We start from the raw sequence: 15041 nt of genomic DNA, 5'->3' as shown, positions 1-15041 counted from the left end.
AATGTGGAAACCATAATTTATTTTCTGCTTCTTTCTACTGTTTCCATTTATTTATAAATGTATGACTAAAATAAAGCATCTTTAATACCCTTCAAATTAGATTGAAGATATAATCAAGAACTGGGGAGAAATTATAAAACTGAAATTAAAATTGAAATCATGGCTTCCAGTGGCTTTTTTACTTAAATATAGTAAGCTCCTTGTTATATTAATACTTAGGATGAAATCTTATTTTAAATATTTCTGGATCATACTGTTACCAATGGAAAATATAAAGCAGATTCTATTACCAGAATTAAAGGACTGAAAAGAAGCAGTTCATGCAATACTATATCCTAGTGTCTACTAGCTTGTCTGTCTTTGCCTGCTGTCCTGCTTTGTCAGCAAAATTGGAATTGAGCGGAAGTGCAGTGCACCTAGGGAACTAGCTCACCAAATGCCCCTTCACTTTAGGAACAACGTCATGAAATATAATTGCTTCCCCCATTTAAGGGTGATGGTTACTTTGTGAGGTGAGCAATCCTTATACTCTTAGGATGCTTCGCATGCTAGCAGCAAAAAATCTACATCCTTTACATTATAAATAACTCATCTGATAAGTTTAGAAAGGGCAAGAATTAATGTGGGTATACCAAGGTTAACAACAATGAGTATAAATACTGTTTGGAAACCCAACTGAGAACTAGTGTTGCCTTTGGAGAAGCAGGAAAACAGTATCATAAGTCCAGAGCTAACAAAGGGGGGGACCTCTTCCTATTACGCTTCCACACATGTCTCACCATAGCCTTAGAAATTGACTATAGATGAAGGGGAGGAAGAAAAGAGGCAAGCAGTCTGGGGTTGGAAATAGGGATGAGATTGCTACCAAGAGATGGACAGGGGGTTGTAGGAGGCAGGAGACAAGAAAAATGGTTAAAATAGAGTTGGTTGGAAAACAAAGTTTGCACTGACACTTTCCCACTGTTTCATCTACTGCCCATCTTTATAGCCAAATTTCCATACAGGAGTCCCACTATTTGGCAGGCATTTAACTAGCTTGGATGCTCAAATCTTACCACCAATAAATAATGATAATTGATAGGGAATATGATATCTATGTACCTATATATTTTCTTCTAAAGGGTACAGCAGACCTCAGTCGGTATTGTGGATCTAGTTCCTTACACTGTATGTAATGTAAGTGAACTAATATCTATTGTAGGTGGAATGATAATTAACAAACCTGTACATTTATACTAACAAATAAAAAAATCTGTTAGTTATTTGGTATCTTTCTTTACTTGATTTTTCAACAGTATCGTTGTGCTTGTTATTTGCACAAACAGAAGTTTTCATCTATCTGTTTCTGTTTCTTTACTGCTCTATGCGTTAAAATAGGATTCCTTTTCTTCTTCTTCATCCTCATTGATTGATTTTATGGATGACGTAAGTCTTTCACCTCAAAAGAACCAAATTATTCAGTAGAACAGATCAATTTGGCAAATTCAGATAGTAATGCAGTCATTTTAACAAGCTGTGACATCAAGAGCATGGAAATCAACAGGAGGTTTCCATGGTCATGATAAGATTATATTCCATGTAGTTTTCAATTCAGTTATTTTTAATGGCATGGCCTATGTGCATTATCCTTTCTTTTGCTAATGGAAGTTATTGAGATGGCTCACACTTACTCTGCCCTACTGTTGGTGTATTGTTAGTGACATCACTTGATCAGAAGTTGACCATTAAAATCTGTTCCTTGAAACATTTTGATTTTGTTTGGGGTGAGTGTGAGTATGGTTTATTTTCTGTTGCTGTCAAATGGTTTTCTTTTCTCTGCTCAGTTTACTTCCCTTTAATTATCAGAGGTTTCTGACCTTTCTGAATTCCAAATTGCAATTAAATATTATGAAGATTACCTTGAATATTAACAAATTACTATACCAGCCAACAAATCATTTTTGATTGACTGCATTATTTTATTGTATGTTCTTTTGTAGTAGATTAATAAATTAAAAGTTAGAAGTGTTGTCCTAGAATATACACAGATCACTCTCTTTCTAAAATTGACTTTTTAAAGTATCTTGTTGATAAAGTTGAAATCCCAGCTACCTTAAAATGCATGAAATCTAACTGTTTGGTAGAAAATAGCTTACTACCTTGATTGTGGGAGTCTATTGTGAAGTAAAGAGGGTGTAGTGTATACTCATATACTGATAAAAACCTTTTATCAGTTATACATCAGTTTTTGGTGTGAGTAGTATTGTGAACTCATAGTAAATTTAATTATGGCATTACTGTTGATGTATTAGGGAACTCTCTAATTAACAAGGATCACAGAAACATTTGCCTTAATTAATGCCTTTCTGTTCAACATCAGATTTAGACTGGATTTTTATCTTCAGTACATGTCAAACATACACCAACTGAAAACTACTTGGAAACTGTAGGCTCAGTCAAGTTGACCTGTTATATAAAAGAGGTAGATCAGTAATGGATAAAGAAGAAAATACCTAAGCTTTTAGTTAATCATAGTTGAATAACTGTGATTAGTTATTATTTGTTGCCTACCACCTATCATTTATGCATTTGTGCATTTTCCATCTCCTGCATTCAAACTAGCACTTGACACTTAAAATTGTTTTTTGTTTTTTAAAATAATAAATGCCTTTGTTGGCAGCATGATTATCGCTCTGAATCTCCACTCACTGTCCTTAGAATTGTTAATTTGCCTAACTCTTGCAGCTGGACTGGAATTAATTAATTTCAGCATCATGCAGAAAATAGATTTCAGGAGACTAAAGCGAAATAGTCAATTTATTTGTATAGCATGACAATGTTAGTCTTCTAACTTTGGACAAAAAGCTTACCACAAAGAAAAACCTCACACAATGCAATTTTAAACAGGACTTGCAAAGAAGGTATTCCCATGTTGCCATCTCAAGGTGCTGACCATAGTCTTACTTTGCTTTTTCTGCTTTACAGTCACTGTGTAAAGCACATATGCCACCAAGTAACTTTTGCCATTAGAACATAAGCTTTGCATTTATCCATCTGACAGGCAATGTTTCAGACTGTGTTTCTCCCAGGCAAGTAATTTATATTATAGAAAGCTATAAACAATTACAGCTTACTCTAGTTACACTAAGAGGAAGCATATAATTTCTCTATTTTGTTATGGGAAAAAATAAGTTTCTGAATTTCCAGCTGCATTTAACTGTAGACTACAGATGCAACAGAGTAACATGAATCATTGTTGCTGTTGCAGTAAATTTTGGCTCTTTCCTTCTATAGGCAACTTACCAGAGACCTGTGTTTTTGTCCTCTACTTCTTTGAGAAAATTCTGAGCTACATTTGGATCATTTCCTAGTAGGTAGTTCACTGGAAGCCTGCTTTGCTCTTCCAGTGCTCTCCCCCCCCCCCACCCTTTTTAGAACATTCTGAGCAACATTTTACTTTAAAATTGAAGTGCATATAGCCAACTTAGATGTTCATCACCTATTGTGGCCTTCCAAAAATGTTGAGTTTCCCATTTAAGGATACTGGTCATTGGATCTCCTGTCACTCCCTTCATTCCACGGTACTAGGGATAGAATCATTAATGTTTTGATTCCCTCCACACATAGAACGTACATGATACTTCAAGGACTATATCACAGGGACATTGATTTTACAGTTTCATACTTTCCATATTTGTCTTGCCCTTGTATAGAATGTCTAGATAACTGGCAGTAAGAGTTTTTTAAAAATCTAGTTTGTGTCTGCATAGACATGTCAGTTAAACCAGCCTGTAAATAAGCTACATAAATAGATAATTAAGCTTACCATAGCTTGTTCTTCTGCTCCTTCCTCTTTAGTCCTCCAGCCTGTACCCCAGTATACTTACAGTAGTATTTGACTTGCCACCTCTTCCCAGTCCAATTCAATCACAACCACTTTCTGCTCACTAGCTTTAAAAAAGAATAAAAATGGTATTTGTTTTCCTTTTTTTAAATTATTTTTGTCCCCTGAAAATAGTGCAAATCTACTTGTAATTTATTTATTTTAAATTTTTGTGTTAGCCTTTCACAACTGTGCACTTAGGGTTGTTCAATATGTGCAACCTAGCCTTGTCAGCCTCCTTGTAACTTTCCATTTCAGTCTCTAGCAAATTCAGAAAGGGGAGATATTGTCGCTTCACCCACTTTTCATGATCCCCCCGAAAAAAATTGCTAGAACTATTTGTTCAGATTTAAGGGCAGGGAAGTAAATGGCTGCAAAATGGGCACCCGTTTAGCTGCTTCACAATAAAAGAAGGATTTTGTATAACTTAAGTAACTGTGGCAAAAAGTGCCATAAACAGGTGGTAGAGACACTTTCTCCCCTTTCTGGACTTGTAGGAGACTCCAGGAATTGTCAAATGACAAGTAACAATTAAATTCTTAAAAGTAAGAGCAATACTTTGCTCAGTGGGGAATATTGCCTCTCCCCACCCCCTTTTTATGTACCGTCTTCTCACACTTTTTCTCCTTTTCCTCTTCCTTCATATTACTCCCCTCATTCCCATTTAGTCCCATTTTTCCAGTTTCCATGTTACTTACTGCACTTTGCTCTCTTTGACAGCTAAAACTTATACGGGCATTGACAAGGCAAAACTAAACATATTGGACAGCCTAAGCATGCATTTGTAGGAAACTGATCAAAGATAAATGTAAGAAAATACAAAGACATCTACACAATTTTCTGGAGACTTTTTTTGTGGCAAACAAGTTACAGTACCTCCAAAGTGACATTTAAACATTAGTGGAAGAATGGTTACTGGTGAGATTGTGAAGAGCCACTCTAATATAATTCCCTAAATAAGGAAAACAGAAGTTTGCAGTTAAGTTGCCTTCTTTTATAAAAGGAATCAGCTTTTAAACATGCTCTAAATACTGTCATTAAAAATCAGTACAATGCAGAAAGTGAAAATCCATTTGATAATACAAAATGCAGCCCATAACAAGACCTTTGAATGTAATGGGGGGCAATGTAAGGGGGGCCTAGTGATGTTGAGGCTTGCAATCAGCTGGTTGCCAATATAAATCTGCTTGTAATATGCACAAATTAAAAGTCATTTCTCTTGAAGTTCTTTTATAGACTAGAAAATGAGATTCATATATGCTCAGAGAATAGGATGAGTTTCTAATTAACAGAGATGGCATTTGAAGTCAATTTAAATCACTGCAACTTAATATTACGAGTCAATTTAGAACTGATTGGGAACATGTGAGGGTTTTTTTCCAAGAGTTTTCTAAAGTCTTTTTCATCTGGATGCCCTGTAGATATGATGTACTCCAACTGTCATATCCCATGGTGATTGGGAATGATGAGAAATTCAGTTCTACACTTTTGGAAGGCACACAGCTGAAGAAGTGCTCATTGAGGATAGTTAGCCATTGTTAGCCATTGTTAATTGTACCCCTGCCAAACTGTTGAGTAGCCCACAACTTAACCAACATCCATGTTAGAAGGTGACTCATACTGCACACCAGTTAAATTAGCACTCTGTTGTAAAGGAGAGTTACAATTTGATGGCAATTTACCAACAGTAATTGTCAAGGAAGAAAGGTGTGCTATGTGTGATAGTAGCCATCAGAAATGGGTGTTTTAAATGTCATGAATCATTTAGCATGGCAGGTTGATGAGAAAGCTGTTTCGGCATGTTGAAAGACTTTGGAACATAAGCAGCAACTTCTAAGAAGTAGGTCAGAGGGTGAGGAGCTAGAAGCTGTAGAGGGTGCTCAAGTCTAAGGAATTATGGGAGCTGGTACATCATGAAGAGACTTTGGCTGGCAAGATGTTGCAGGATATTGTCTGGACATTGCAGTTGATTCTATTTCTGTTTCTTTCCTTTTTCAAAAGAAAAAGAAAAAAAAGGCAGTTTCCTAAAGAAAATTGGACAGCTCCTGAGTAGGACGCTCTATTTGAATTTGATATCTCTGCTGTATAAAGTAATCATATGTTATACAACCGTTGTTTCCACCAAAAGTAAAACATTTCAGAAGATTTTTGGAGGTGTTAGGAACAAAACCCATTTATTGGCAATCCAGATAGGGAATCTTTGGCTAAATCTAAGGATTAAAACTTCCTCTATTGCCTAAGTTATTTCTATTCATGTTCTGGTTCTTCAGAACTAAAATGGTGCATAAATGCAAGAAATGCAATAGACATTGTGCCACTTAAAACTCGTATGACTACTTGCAAACAGTCCATTGAAGCAAAAGTGCTTTTACTCAATTAAATGGTGCTAAAAGAAGATGAATTCTTTTTTTTCTGTAATCAATTTTTTGTGCATTGCTGTAGGAATTGAGAGCTCACTGTTCAAACGACATGCCTGAGATATGAAAGTCCATTATTCATTTATTTATCCAAAATAAATTCCATTCTGTGATTCTATACTCATAGGTTTTAGTTCCCACTCCATACATGATATTCATTGCAGGTGGTGAGGTTGGGGGGAAAACTCTGTTCCTTAAGCTTTAACGCATTGTGCAAAGTAAAAATGGTTTATCCAGTGTTGTTTTGGGATAACTAATCTGAGTTAAAGTATGCATTTACCTCATGATGGGCTCTTCTTGGAAATTTGACATATTTTGAACTGACCTGGCCAGTTCATATGTTTTGAAATCCTACATTTGGGTGTAGTTGTGTGAAAGAAGCCATACATGAGTTGGGCTGACATGATTAAGTTTGATAGGTATTACCTTGTGACTCTGAAGAAAGCAGCAGTTCTGCTTGTGTATAATGGCAGTTATCAGTGTTGTTGTGTCTGCTCTTAGGTTCATTCCTCCATGTGACTGTTACCATTGGCTTTTGAGAACATATAATCAGACCCCAAGTGTTTCTTTCACTCATGACTCTTAGGCATTGATAGCTATGAATACAATATTTACATATTTTCTTACATTTATTTACCACCTTTCTTTCAAGGAGCCAAAGGTATGGTGTAAAAGCCTCACAACCCTGTGAAGTGGTTCTTCTTAGAAAATCCTGGTGTAAGGCCAAAAGAGTCAGGAATTGCCAGTACCAGAAACATGGTCTGGAGATGGTCCAAAATGGTAGGGAGTACTAGTGAAAATCTAGATAGTCAAAAGATGCACAGTGTAAGACCTAGTGATCGGATGTCATTACAGCCTCCTGTGCCTTGAAATGGAAGATTATAATTCTGAATGTTCAGAGCTCAACTCAAAGTATATCATAATCACCAGAGGAATAGTCTAGTCAGGAGGAATCTAGGTATTGAGAATCCCTTTACTCACACAGAACTTGGTCCAGCAGCAGTCAAACTTGCACCTTTAGGATCCTGTGCTCCTTAAAATTCAGTGATCTCTTGGAATCTACGTACCTCTGGCTATTCCTTTCTTTAGGATAAGGTTGAACTGTCACTTTCCCTCGCTCTTCCGAAGGGTGCACGTTACTGTGATGGAAACTGGTCCAAGGTCACCCATTGAGCTTCATGGCTCAATGTAGATTTGAATTTTATCTCATTCCTAATCCAACTCTCTTAAGTAGTACACCATATTTGCTTTCAATAGCAACATAATATTTTAACAAAAAGACAGATGCTATTTATATTTTTAATCCTGCATGTTAAACACAGGATGCATTTAACATGTAGTTTGAGTTTTAGTTTTAAATTATCTTGAATTTTAGAGAAGTGTCAGTTTTGAAGGTACATCTTTGAAAATAATTGCTTTTCTCTGTTGATCTATGTTTCTTTCTTCCCATTTCTTTTCAAAAGAGACACCCTAGTACACCCAAGAATGTTTTAACCACTGAAAATACTCTCTCTTTCTCTCTATATATATTCATATTGTTGTATGTGTCCTGTGATAGAAATGTGGATCTGAATTCTGTGCCTTTCTGTTAACAGTCTCCTCCTTTTTCTGTTAAAGCGCTCCCCTTCCTGTATTCCAGCTCACAAAGGCAGACGTGTAAGAAGATGTCTTGCTGTGTGTGCTGTGTGTGGCCTTTTAGTTTTGCCTAATAATGCACATGCCTTTGTTTAATGTAGACCATTTTTGTTGATGCTGTTTATGGCTTGCATATTTATCTTGCTGCTGTCTTGTGCTATTGCCACTCCAGTTGTTTCCTTGCATTTGGTATTGCTTAAGTGGAAATCCTCAAGAATGTGTGTGGTGGTCTTGTTTTTAATGTTGCTCTCTAGAATGTCACAGAAACAAAAATGACAGTAAGCTCTGGCACATGATTCTGAGCAGAATTAAAATCCTGTGGAAACAATCATAGGGAAGTTATTACCATGAGGGATTATTTCATTCATTATTAACATGTTGCCATTTCCCCCATAATATTAAATCAGTAAATACATAGATTTCAGTTGCTGTTACTGTGCATCAGTGAGAAATATATTAAGCCTTATTGGAGACGTAAGAGTAAAGTAGGAGGCCGCCTCCCCACCCAGCCTACCATCTAGGACAGTGATTTTCAACCTTTCCATAGCTGGGGACCGGCAAAAACAGGAAAACCATCTTGGGGACTGCTGAGGCAGAAACAAAAAGCACGGTACACACAATACAGTATTCTGTGTATTCGTTTCCAAACACAATACCACCCCCCAAAAAAGAAAGAAAAATAAAATTCTCCAAAACAACAAGAAACTGAGCAACAAAAAATGCCAACAAAATAATGAAATCCTGAAATCAGTGCAGCATGGCTCCCAGCTGTCTCTCCCCTCCCTACCCCCCCCCCAGCAACACACCCCCTAGAAACGCAATGCCAACTGAGGAAGAGGTGGTGGAGCACAGCCAGCTCCTGCACCAGGCAGTGGGATCTCCCCCGCTCCCCGGCCGACCAGTGCCAGTCCATGGACTGGTGGTTAAAAAGCACTGCTCTAGGATGTGATCAGGATTGTCAGTTCTGACGGTGCAAATTGCCACTGCCTGTCAGAAAAAGCATACCAAGAGTTACCTTGAACCCCACTTTCTTTGATCCAACAGGTAACTAGTACTATCCAAGCTAAGAACACTGCTCATTGATTAGACAATTCATGCTCCATTCAGGACTTTGCACACAGACATTAGGCTCTTGCTGAGGGATTTCTCTGCACAGAGATCATTTGCTCAGCGAGCAGGAAATGTATCTGCCTAAATAGCTAAAGGCTACATATGTGAAGGCCTTGATGAGGGGAGTAAAAATGAATCAGTTTTTTTTTTAAATGGGTGCACTGTTGGGTGTTTTTTCCAGGGAGTTTTGCAAATATGGGGGAAACCAACCCTTTTTACCATTTTTTCTGATTCCCCCCCAGCATACACACACACACAGGTACATGCGCGCACGCACACGCGCACACACATTCCCCCCCCCCCAAGCCTTTACATCTCTACTAGACTGATACCTAGATATCTAATACATCGGTGCATTGGGAACTTTGCAACCCTGTACGTAAAAGCACAAAGTTTCTTGGACTGTGTTCCCCACATAACCCTAACAAAAGAAGTAATCTGGGAAAAGCTGGAGGTAGGAGGGTTCTACAATTGCAGCAACAGTTGTGTAGCCTGCTGCTTGCCTTCTGGACTTGCAGCACAAGCAAAAGAGAAGCCTGCTTCCATCCATGGATTGCCCTTCATAGTATTGGGACCATTGAACAGGAAGGAAGCTCTAAATTTGTGAAAATGAAACGTAAGCACAAACATGGAAGGAAAAAGCAGAGGGAGATGTAAAAATGTGTTTTTTCATGTAGTGATATATGTGCATACCCATATTTTATTGCTCGTCCTTGCTATTCCAAAACATGTGATGGAGCTTTGTCAAACGTTTTTATGTTGACAGGCTTCTTCAGAAACAATGACAGACCAGGCACCTGGAAGAAGCAACTGGCACTTAGAAGTGTCCGGTGTGCATGAACAATGTTTTCAAAAATTATATTAAAGGAAATACAATACCTGATATTCAAAGGGGCATGAAATTACAAATTTTTGCTATTCAATCTGAGCGTAGAAAAGAATTTCTGCTAGTGATTGCTGCAATGCTTGAAGCAGCTTACTTATACATAGCAAGCATGTGTATTGATGATCATGTAGCATTTTATTCCTTATATTTCCATTTTACCATGCAGCTCTCACATTAGTAAAAAGAACTGAGCAGCATATTGTGTCTTAATTGCTGTTTTGCCTAATATAAGTATTTGTTTCAAAAAAGTAGAAACCAAGTATCATGCTAGACTAAAAGGAAAAAGGAAAGGCAATTGTTTCTGTACCTGCTCTCTACCCCTGATTCATTAAATGTTAGATGTATATACATTGTAAAGAAAGGGAGCTTGGCATCTCCTGTCCACAGTTTTAGATTTTTTTGAACTGTAAGGGATAGTAAATCATTCTGCAGCAATTTATTAAACATATTAATAAATTGCATTATGAATACTTTTATTATGAAAGTTTAGATTCAGTTAATAGGTTGGGTGGCAGTCAATGTTTTTTTTTAAATGAGCTAGGCTTTTTAGTGGTGTGGGAGGATATAAATTTGGAACAGACATTCCCTGTCCCACATTGTTGTATTGGTGGGGGAGAGCTACTTAAAAAGCTATAATTACATCTATGATGAATCAGTATGAACCTTCCTCTGTCAAAAATATATTAAACATATGTAGCACTAAGGGTAAACATGTAGAAGTCCCCTATGTCCTAGTCTGTGCTTAATACAGGCTTTATCATTAATATTTGCAGAATTGGAATTTTGTTCTCAAATGTAAATATGCTAAAACATTAATTATTATGATGACTGAAATTAGAATACAGTATGTAGATCAACATGGCACTGCCAAGTAGAAACTGTTGATGTTATTTGTTTCCTTTATTGGCTAAAAATTATTCTAGGTTCTTTTCCTTATTGTTGAACAGTACACATTATTACAGTTTATTACAGTTCTGCTAAAAGAGAATGATTTTTAAGACAGTTGTCCTCCTAATTTGGATATATTTGTACAAAATGCTTTTGCATGTCATCCTGCCAATTCTTTGTTAGTAATAATCTTCATGAAGTATTTTTGTTCTTAGTCCTTGGTCTGGCTCTTTAACTGTGAAGATTAAAATTAATGTAGAGAGAATACCCCTTAAACTATCCATTGCAATTTATAGAAGAAACAAAATCCAGCAAGTCAAAAGCTGATGCAAGTATTGAAAGTAGGGGGGTTTTTTTAATGGTAACTGCTTCAAAAAGCTTCAGTGGCCAATGAACACAACATAAATTGGTTTCCTTATCTTGCCAATAAACTAATGCTCAGGATAGACTTCACTGGGCCTTACACAAATGCCATATCAGAGGAATTAGTTTATACTGCCATTGTAGGAAAGTTACCTAGCTCAAATGTTTATAATTTGAATGGCAAATTATTTATTCATTTAAAAATACGTTAACATCACTTCCCCCACTTTTTTTCCTTTGCTTGTTTCTTTCCCTTGGTTATTTCTCTAGATTGATTCTGTTGAAAATTTTACCTTATCTAATACGCCTTCGCGGGATGAAGATATCAAGTGTCACCTCCATTCAAGATCTAGGTCCCCCTCCACAGCTAGTGACATTGAACCAATTGAGGTACTCTCTCTGTCTCTCAGAATATTTGCTTGAGAATTGTCTGTCCCATATCACAGTGTGAAATAAGTCCATAACATATTAGGTTGCAATCCTGTGCTTGCTTACATTGGAATCAATTCCATTGAATTCACTGGAACTTACTTCTAAATAAATCTACATAGATATGCACTGCTAGTTTGCCTAAGGCTAACCTACAGTGTCTTGAATGAGTCTTGAAAGCAGTTCTGTACCTTAGGATAAGTTGACATATATAAAAGCACACTCAGTATAGAATGGTGTGTGCATGCGCATGCATTTAATATACATCTAAAATGTGAATTGAGCATGATGCACAGACATTTTAGTATAGGTTCAACCATCAGGCAACTAGCATTGAAACTGTCTTCCTATTGACAGTGTGTGAAATTGCCTAAATAGAAAATAAATAAATGAAAAATAGTACAGACTAGGTCCTGTAAGATGGTTTACTAGTGCTGCTTTTTCCTTTCAGGTATCAGTCAGTTGCATCTAGGATGGAGCATTGCTTAATTTACTTTTTCTCTGTTGGCTGATTCTGTTTGTTCTGTATTTTTGAACCTTGCCAATAAATCTTTGATACATTTATCTGTGGGTGTTCCATTTGGGTACCATCCTACACTTCAGCCAAGATCCAAACTCCAAAGGATTTTAGACTTAAGTAGCTTACCACACCGTACAACAAACTGTTTTTGAAACTATTGGATGTTTCAGAAATAGTTTGCAATACTGCTTGGTTGGGTAGAACGTTAATCCACTGTTCAAAAACATATATCCACTGAGCTGCCATAAGCCCTTTCATAAGCCGAAGAAGCTTTTTTCTTGCCTCGTATTCCTGTGGTATGTTCCCTTTATTTTGGTTGATGTGCCTTTGTTTTTCAAAACATTTCTTATGCCATTATTGTTAATATAAAGTTGGTACAACTCTTTTTGTGACTATCCTGGCTTCATAGTGAATATTACATATCTAGTGCTGCACATTACAAACTCATTCTTTCTTCTATCTTCTGATTTTCAAATGCCATCAGACTTTTCAAATATGGAGTATAGTTAGTTTTTCCTTTTATTATACTGCAATCTTATGCATGCTTATTGAGATATAAGCCCTTTGGTGTTCAGTGGTACTTATGCCATGATAAATGTACATTAGTATGGCCTTAATGGAAAAAAGCATCCACCATATGAAGCTAAGCAGGACTAGGGCTGACCCAAGGTTGGAGGGGAGAACACCTGGGAATTGCATGTGGCCACCTTGAGTTCTACAATAGGAGAAATAGAAAGATATAAATTAATAATTAAATAAATAACTTTAAAGCCTTAATGTTACTTTTGTATATAAGATGATTGGACTTTGCCCAATAAGATATTATTTTAACTTGCATTATTTTAGAAGATCAATACCAATTGCTGAAGTTATCTATCATATTTTATAATACCTGATGCCACTGCCCATTAGTAATCATCTCACACTGAAAAAACAAACAAGTTCTCCAGACTTCTTCTGCTTTTGCATGTATTGGCCTCATTGACATGCACTACAAATTATCTTATTCTTTTATTGTTCCTCTAGTATTTTTAATATTAATTTCCTACATGACACCTTACTGTGGACCATGAACTGTACTATTATATTCATTTGGCCAGTCCATTATTTTTATTCATTTTCCCATCATGATAGACAAATAATTAATAAAAATGTTAGTGCATCAGCTTCATTTGGTGACATATGCTTCAGAAAACCTTCTGAAATATCCTTTCCACACAGTAGTAAAATCATTTCTTGACCATTAACAATATTCAGACCTTGTTAATCTCCTCTGCCATCTTTATGAAGGTGGCAGATCAGATCTGACTTAAACAGATCTGCTACCTTTACTTATGACACCTGTGAATTCAGTGCTGAAGCAAAGATACTCAGTCAATCAGCCACACTCCAGTTAATGAGAAAATTTCTCCAAGTGAATCCAAGACCCACGTCACAACATTTGCATTGAACAAACCACATGTATCACAGATGTCATGTTCTGATGAATGAAACATTTTTTACTGGTGTACATCCAAAGGAATAATCTCTAGTGTTGCCTCCTGAATGCAAAATGCCACATTTGCCCTTAGGAAGCTAAAATGCTTCCTCGACTGGAAATAACTAGAGTTAGTTATAGGACAGACAATGAAGAGAAGAATGACTATCTGTTTCTGTTGTTGGAGTAAAGTTTTTATGTTTGTGAATTATCTTTACCTATGTAAGAATTGTTCTTTTCTAAAGCCAACCATTTGAGGCTGAACTAATCAAATATATGCTAAAGCACATGTTAAAGGCTGTAAGGAGAACTTAAAGGTGCTTACCTGTTTTGCTAGCTAGCAAGATGCTGAGCATGTTACCCAGAGTAAATGCTTTTTTCATTTATTTGCCTCCTTAGTTTTTGTGCCCTTTTTGCAGCAATTTGCTTCTGTCTTAGATCTTTTAATGGTGTGCTTTCTATGTCTTAAATAATATGCAACATATATGTATGTTCAGGTTTCAGATCATCCTCTGCGTCCAGTTCATACACCAACCATGAGGTCACCGTATATTGGTTCAGGACTCTCTGTGCCAAAGGTACCAATTTAAATGTCCTGGCCAGAAGTTTCACTAAAATCACAGCAAACCTCTTATCTAAACATGTTGTTAGCTTCTTGCAGTTATCTAGGTGTCAGAACACTGAGGCAGTGAGCAGGTTTAGCTACAAGATAGAAACTTTGATGAAGTACTAAATATAAGATCTAATAGATATATGTTTAATATCTACCTTGTGAGAGATAGTTTGTTTGAAATTATTGAAACACATTATCTTGTTCATTTATTTGCAATGAAGCTGATAGTTGGGAGATTCAGGATGGACAAAAGGAAGTACAAGTTCACATAATCCTTTGTTAAGCTCTAGAATCAGCTGTCACAAGTAGTAATAACTACCAAGATAGCTTTAAACAGGGATAGGCAAATGCATGGAAGATAAGACTGAATGGCTGTTAGTCATGATGGCTTTTCCATCATGGGAACAGAGGCAGATGAGCTCTGGAAGTGAGTTGTAAAGGACAGCAACAAGAAGGAGCTGTTGTTTGTGGGCTTTCCATAAGTATCCTGTTGACTACTATGGAAACAGAATTCTACAATAGATAGACCTTTGGTTTCATCTACCAGGCATGCTTCTTTATTCTTCCACATCCCTTTTCCCAGTTTAGGAAGAAGCAGTATTGCCTAGGTAGAGCTGAAAGATAAAATTCTGTACAGGACAGAGATAAATTGGTTCCTGGTCATATTTATGAATTATCTGATTCATATCATAGATACAGACACTTTTTCAGATATAACATTCGCAGTGGAGGAAAAAGTATGTTAAATCATCACCAAATGGTCTTGGGAGCTAAATAAAGCAAAGATCACATTTCATTTTCTACACATTCCTACCTTAGGTATAAACTATAGGGCTGTCTG

At 36.6% G+C, this 15041-nt stretch overlaps 1 protein-coding gene across 1 annotated transcript in view; it reads left to right on the top strand.

Moving 5' to 3' along the window:
* The window catches only part of CDC42BPA (CDC42 binding protein kinase alpha), a 190801-nt gene that overhangs the window by 139659 nt on the left and 36101 nt on the right, over positions 1-15041 (top strand). The window contains exons 22-24 of the mRNA XM_044450310.1: positions 7875-7935; positions 11432-11551; positions 14085-14165. Of these exons, the coding sequence (XP_044306245.1) occupies positions 7875-7935; positions 11432-11551; positions 14085-14165 (262 nt within the window). The remainder of the gene's footprint in view (positions 1-7874; positions 7936-11431; positions 11552-14084; positions 14166-15041) is intronic.

This window comes from Varanus komodoensis, unplaced genomic scaffold, assembly GCF_004798865.1.
Source record: "Varanus komodoensis strain SLA01 unplaced genomic scaffold, ASM479886v1 scaffold1, whole genome shotgun sequence".
Taxonomy (NCBI): Eukaryota; Metazoa; Chordata; class Lepidosauria; order Squamata; family Varanidae; genus Varanus; species Varanus komodoensis.
Note: the sequence above shows the minus strand (reverse complement) of the source record. Positions and strands in the feature narration are given on the sequence as shown.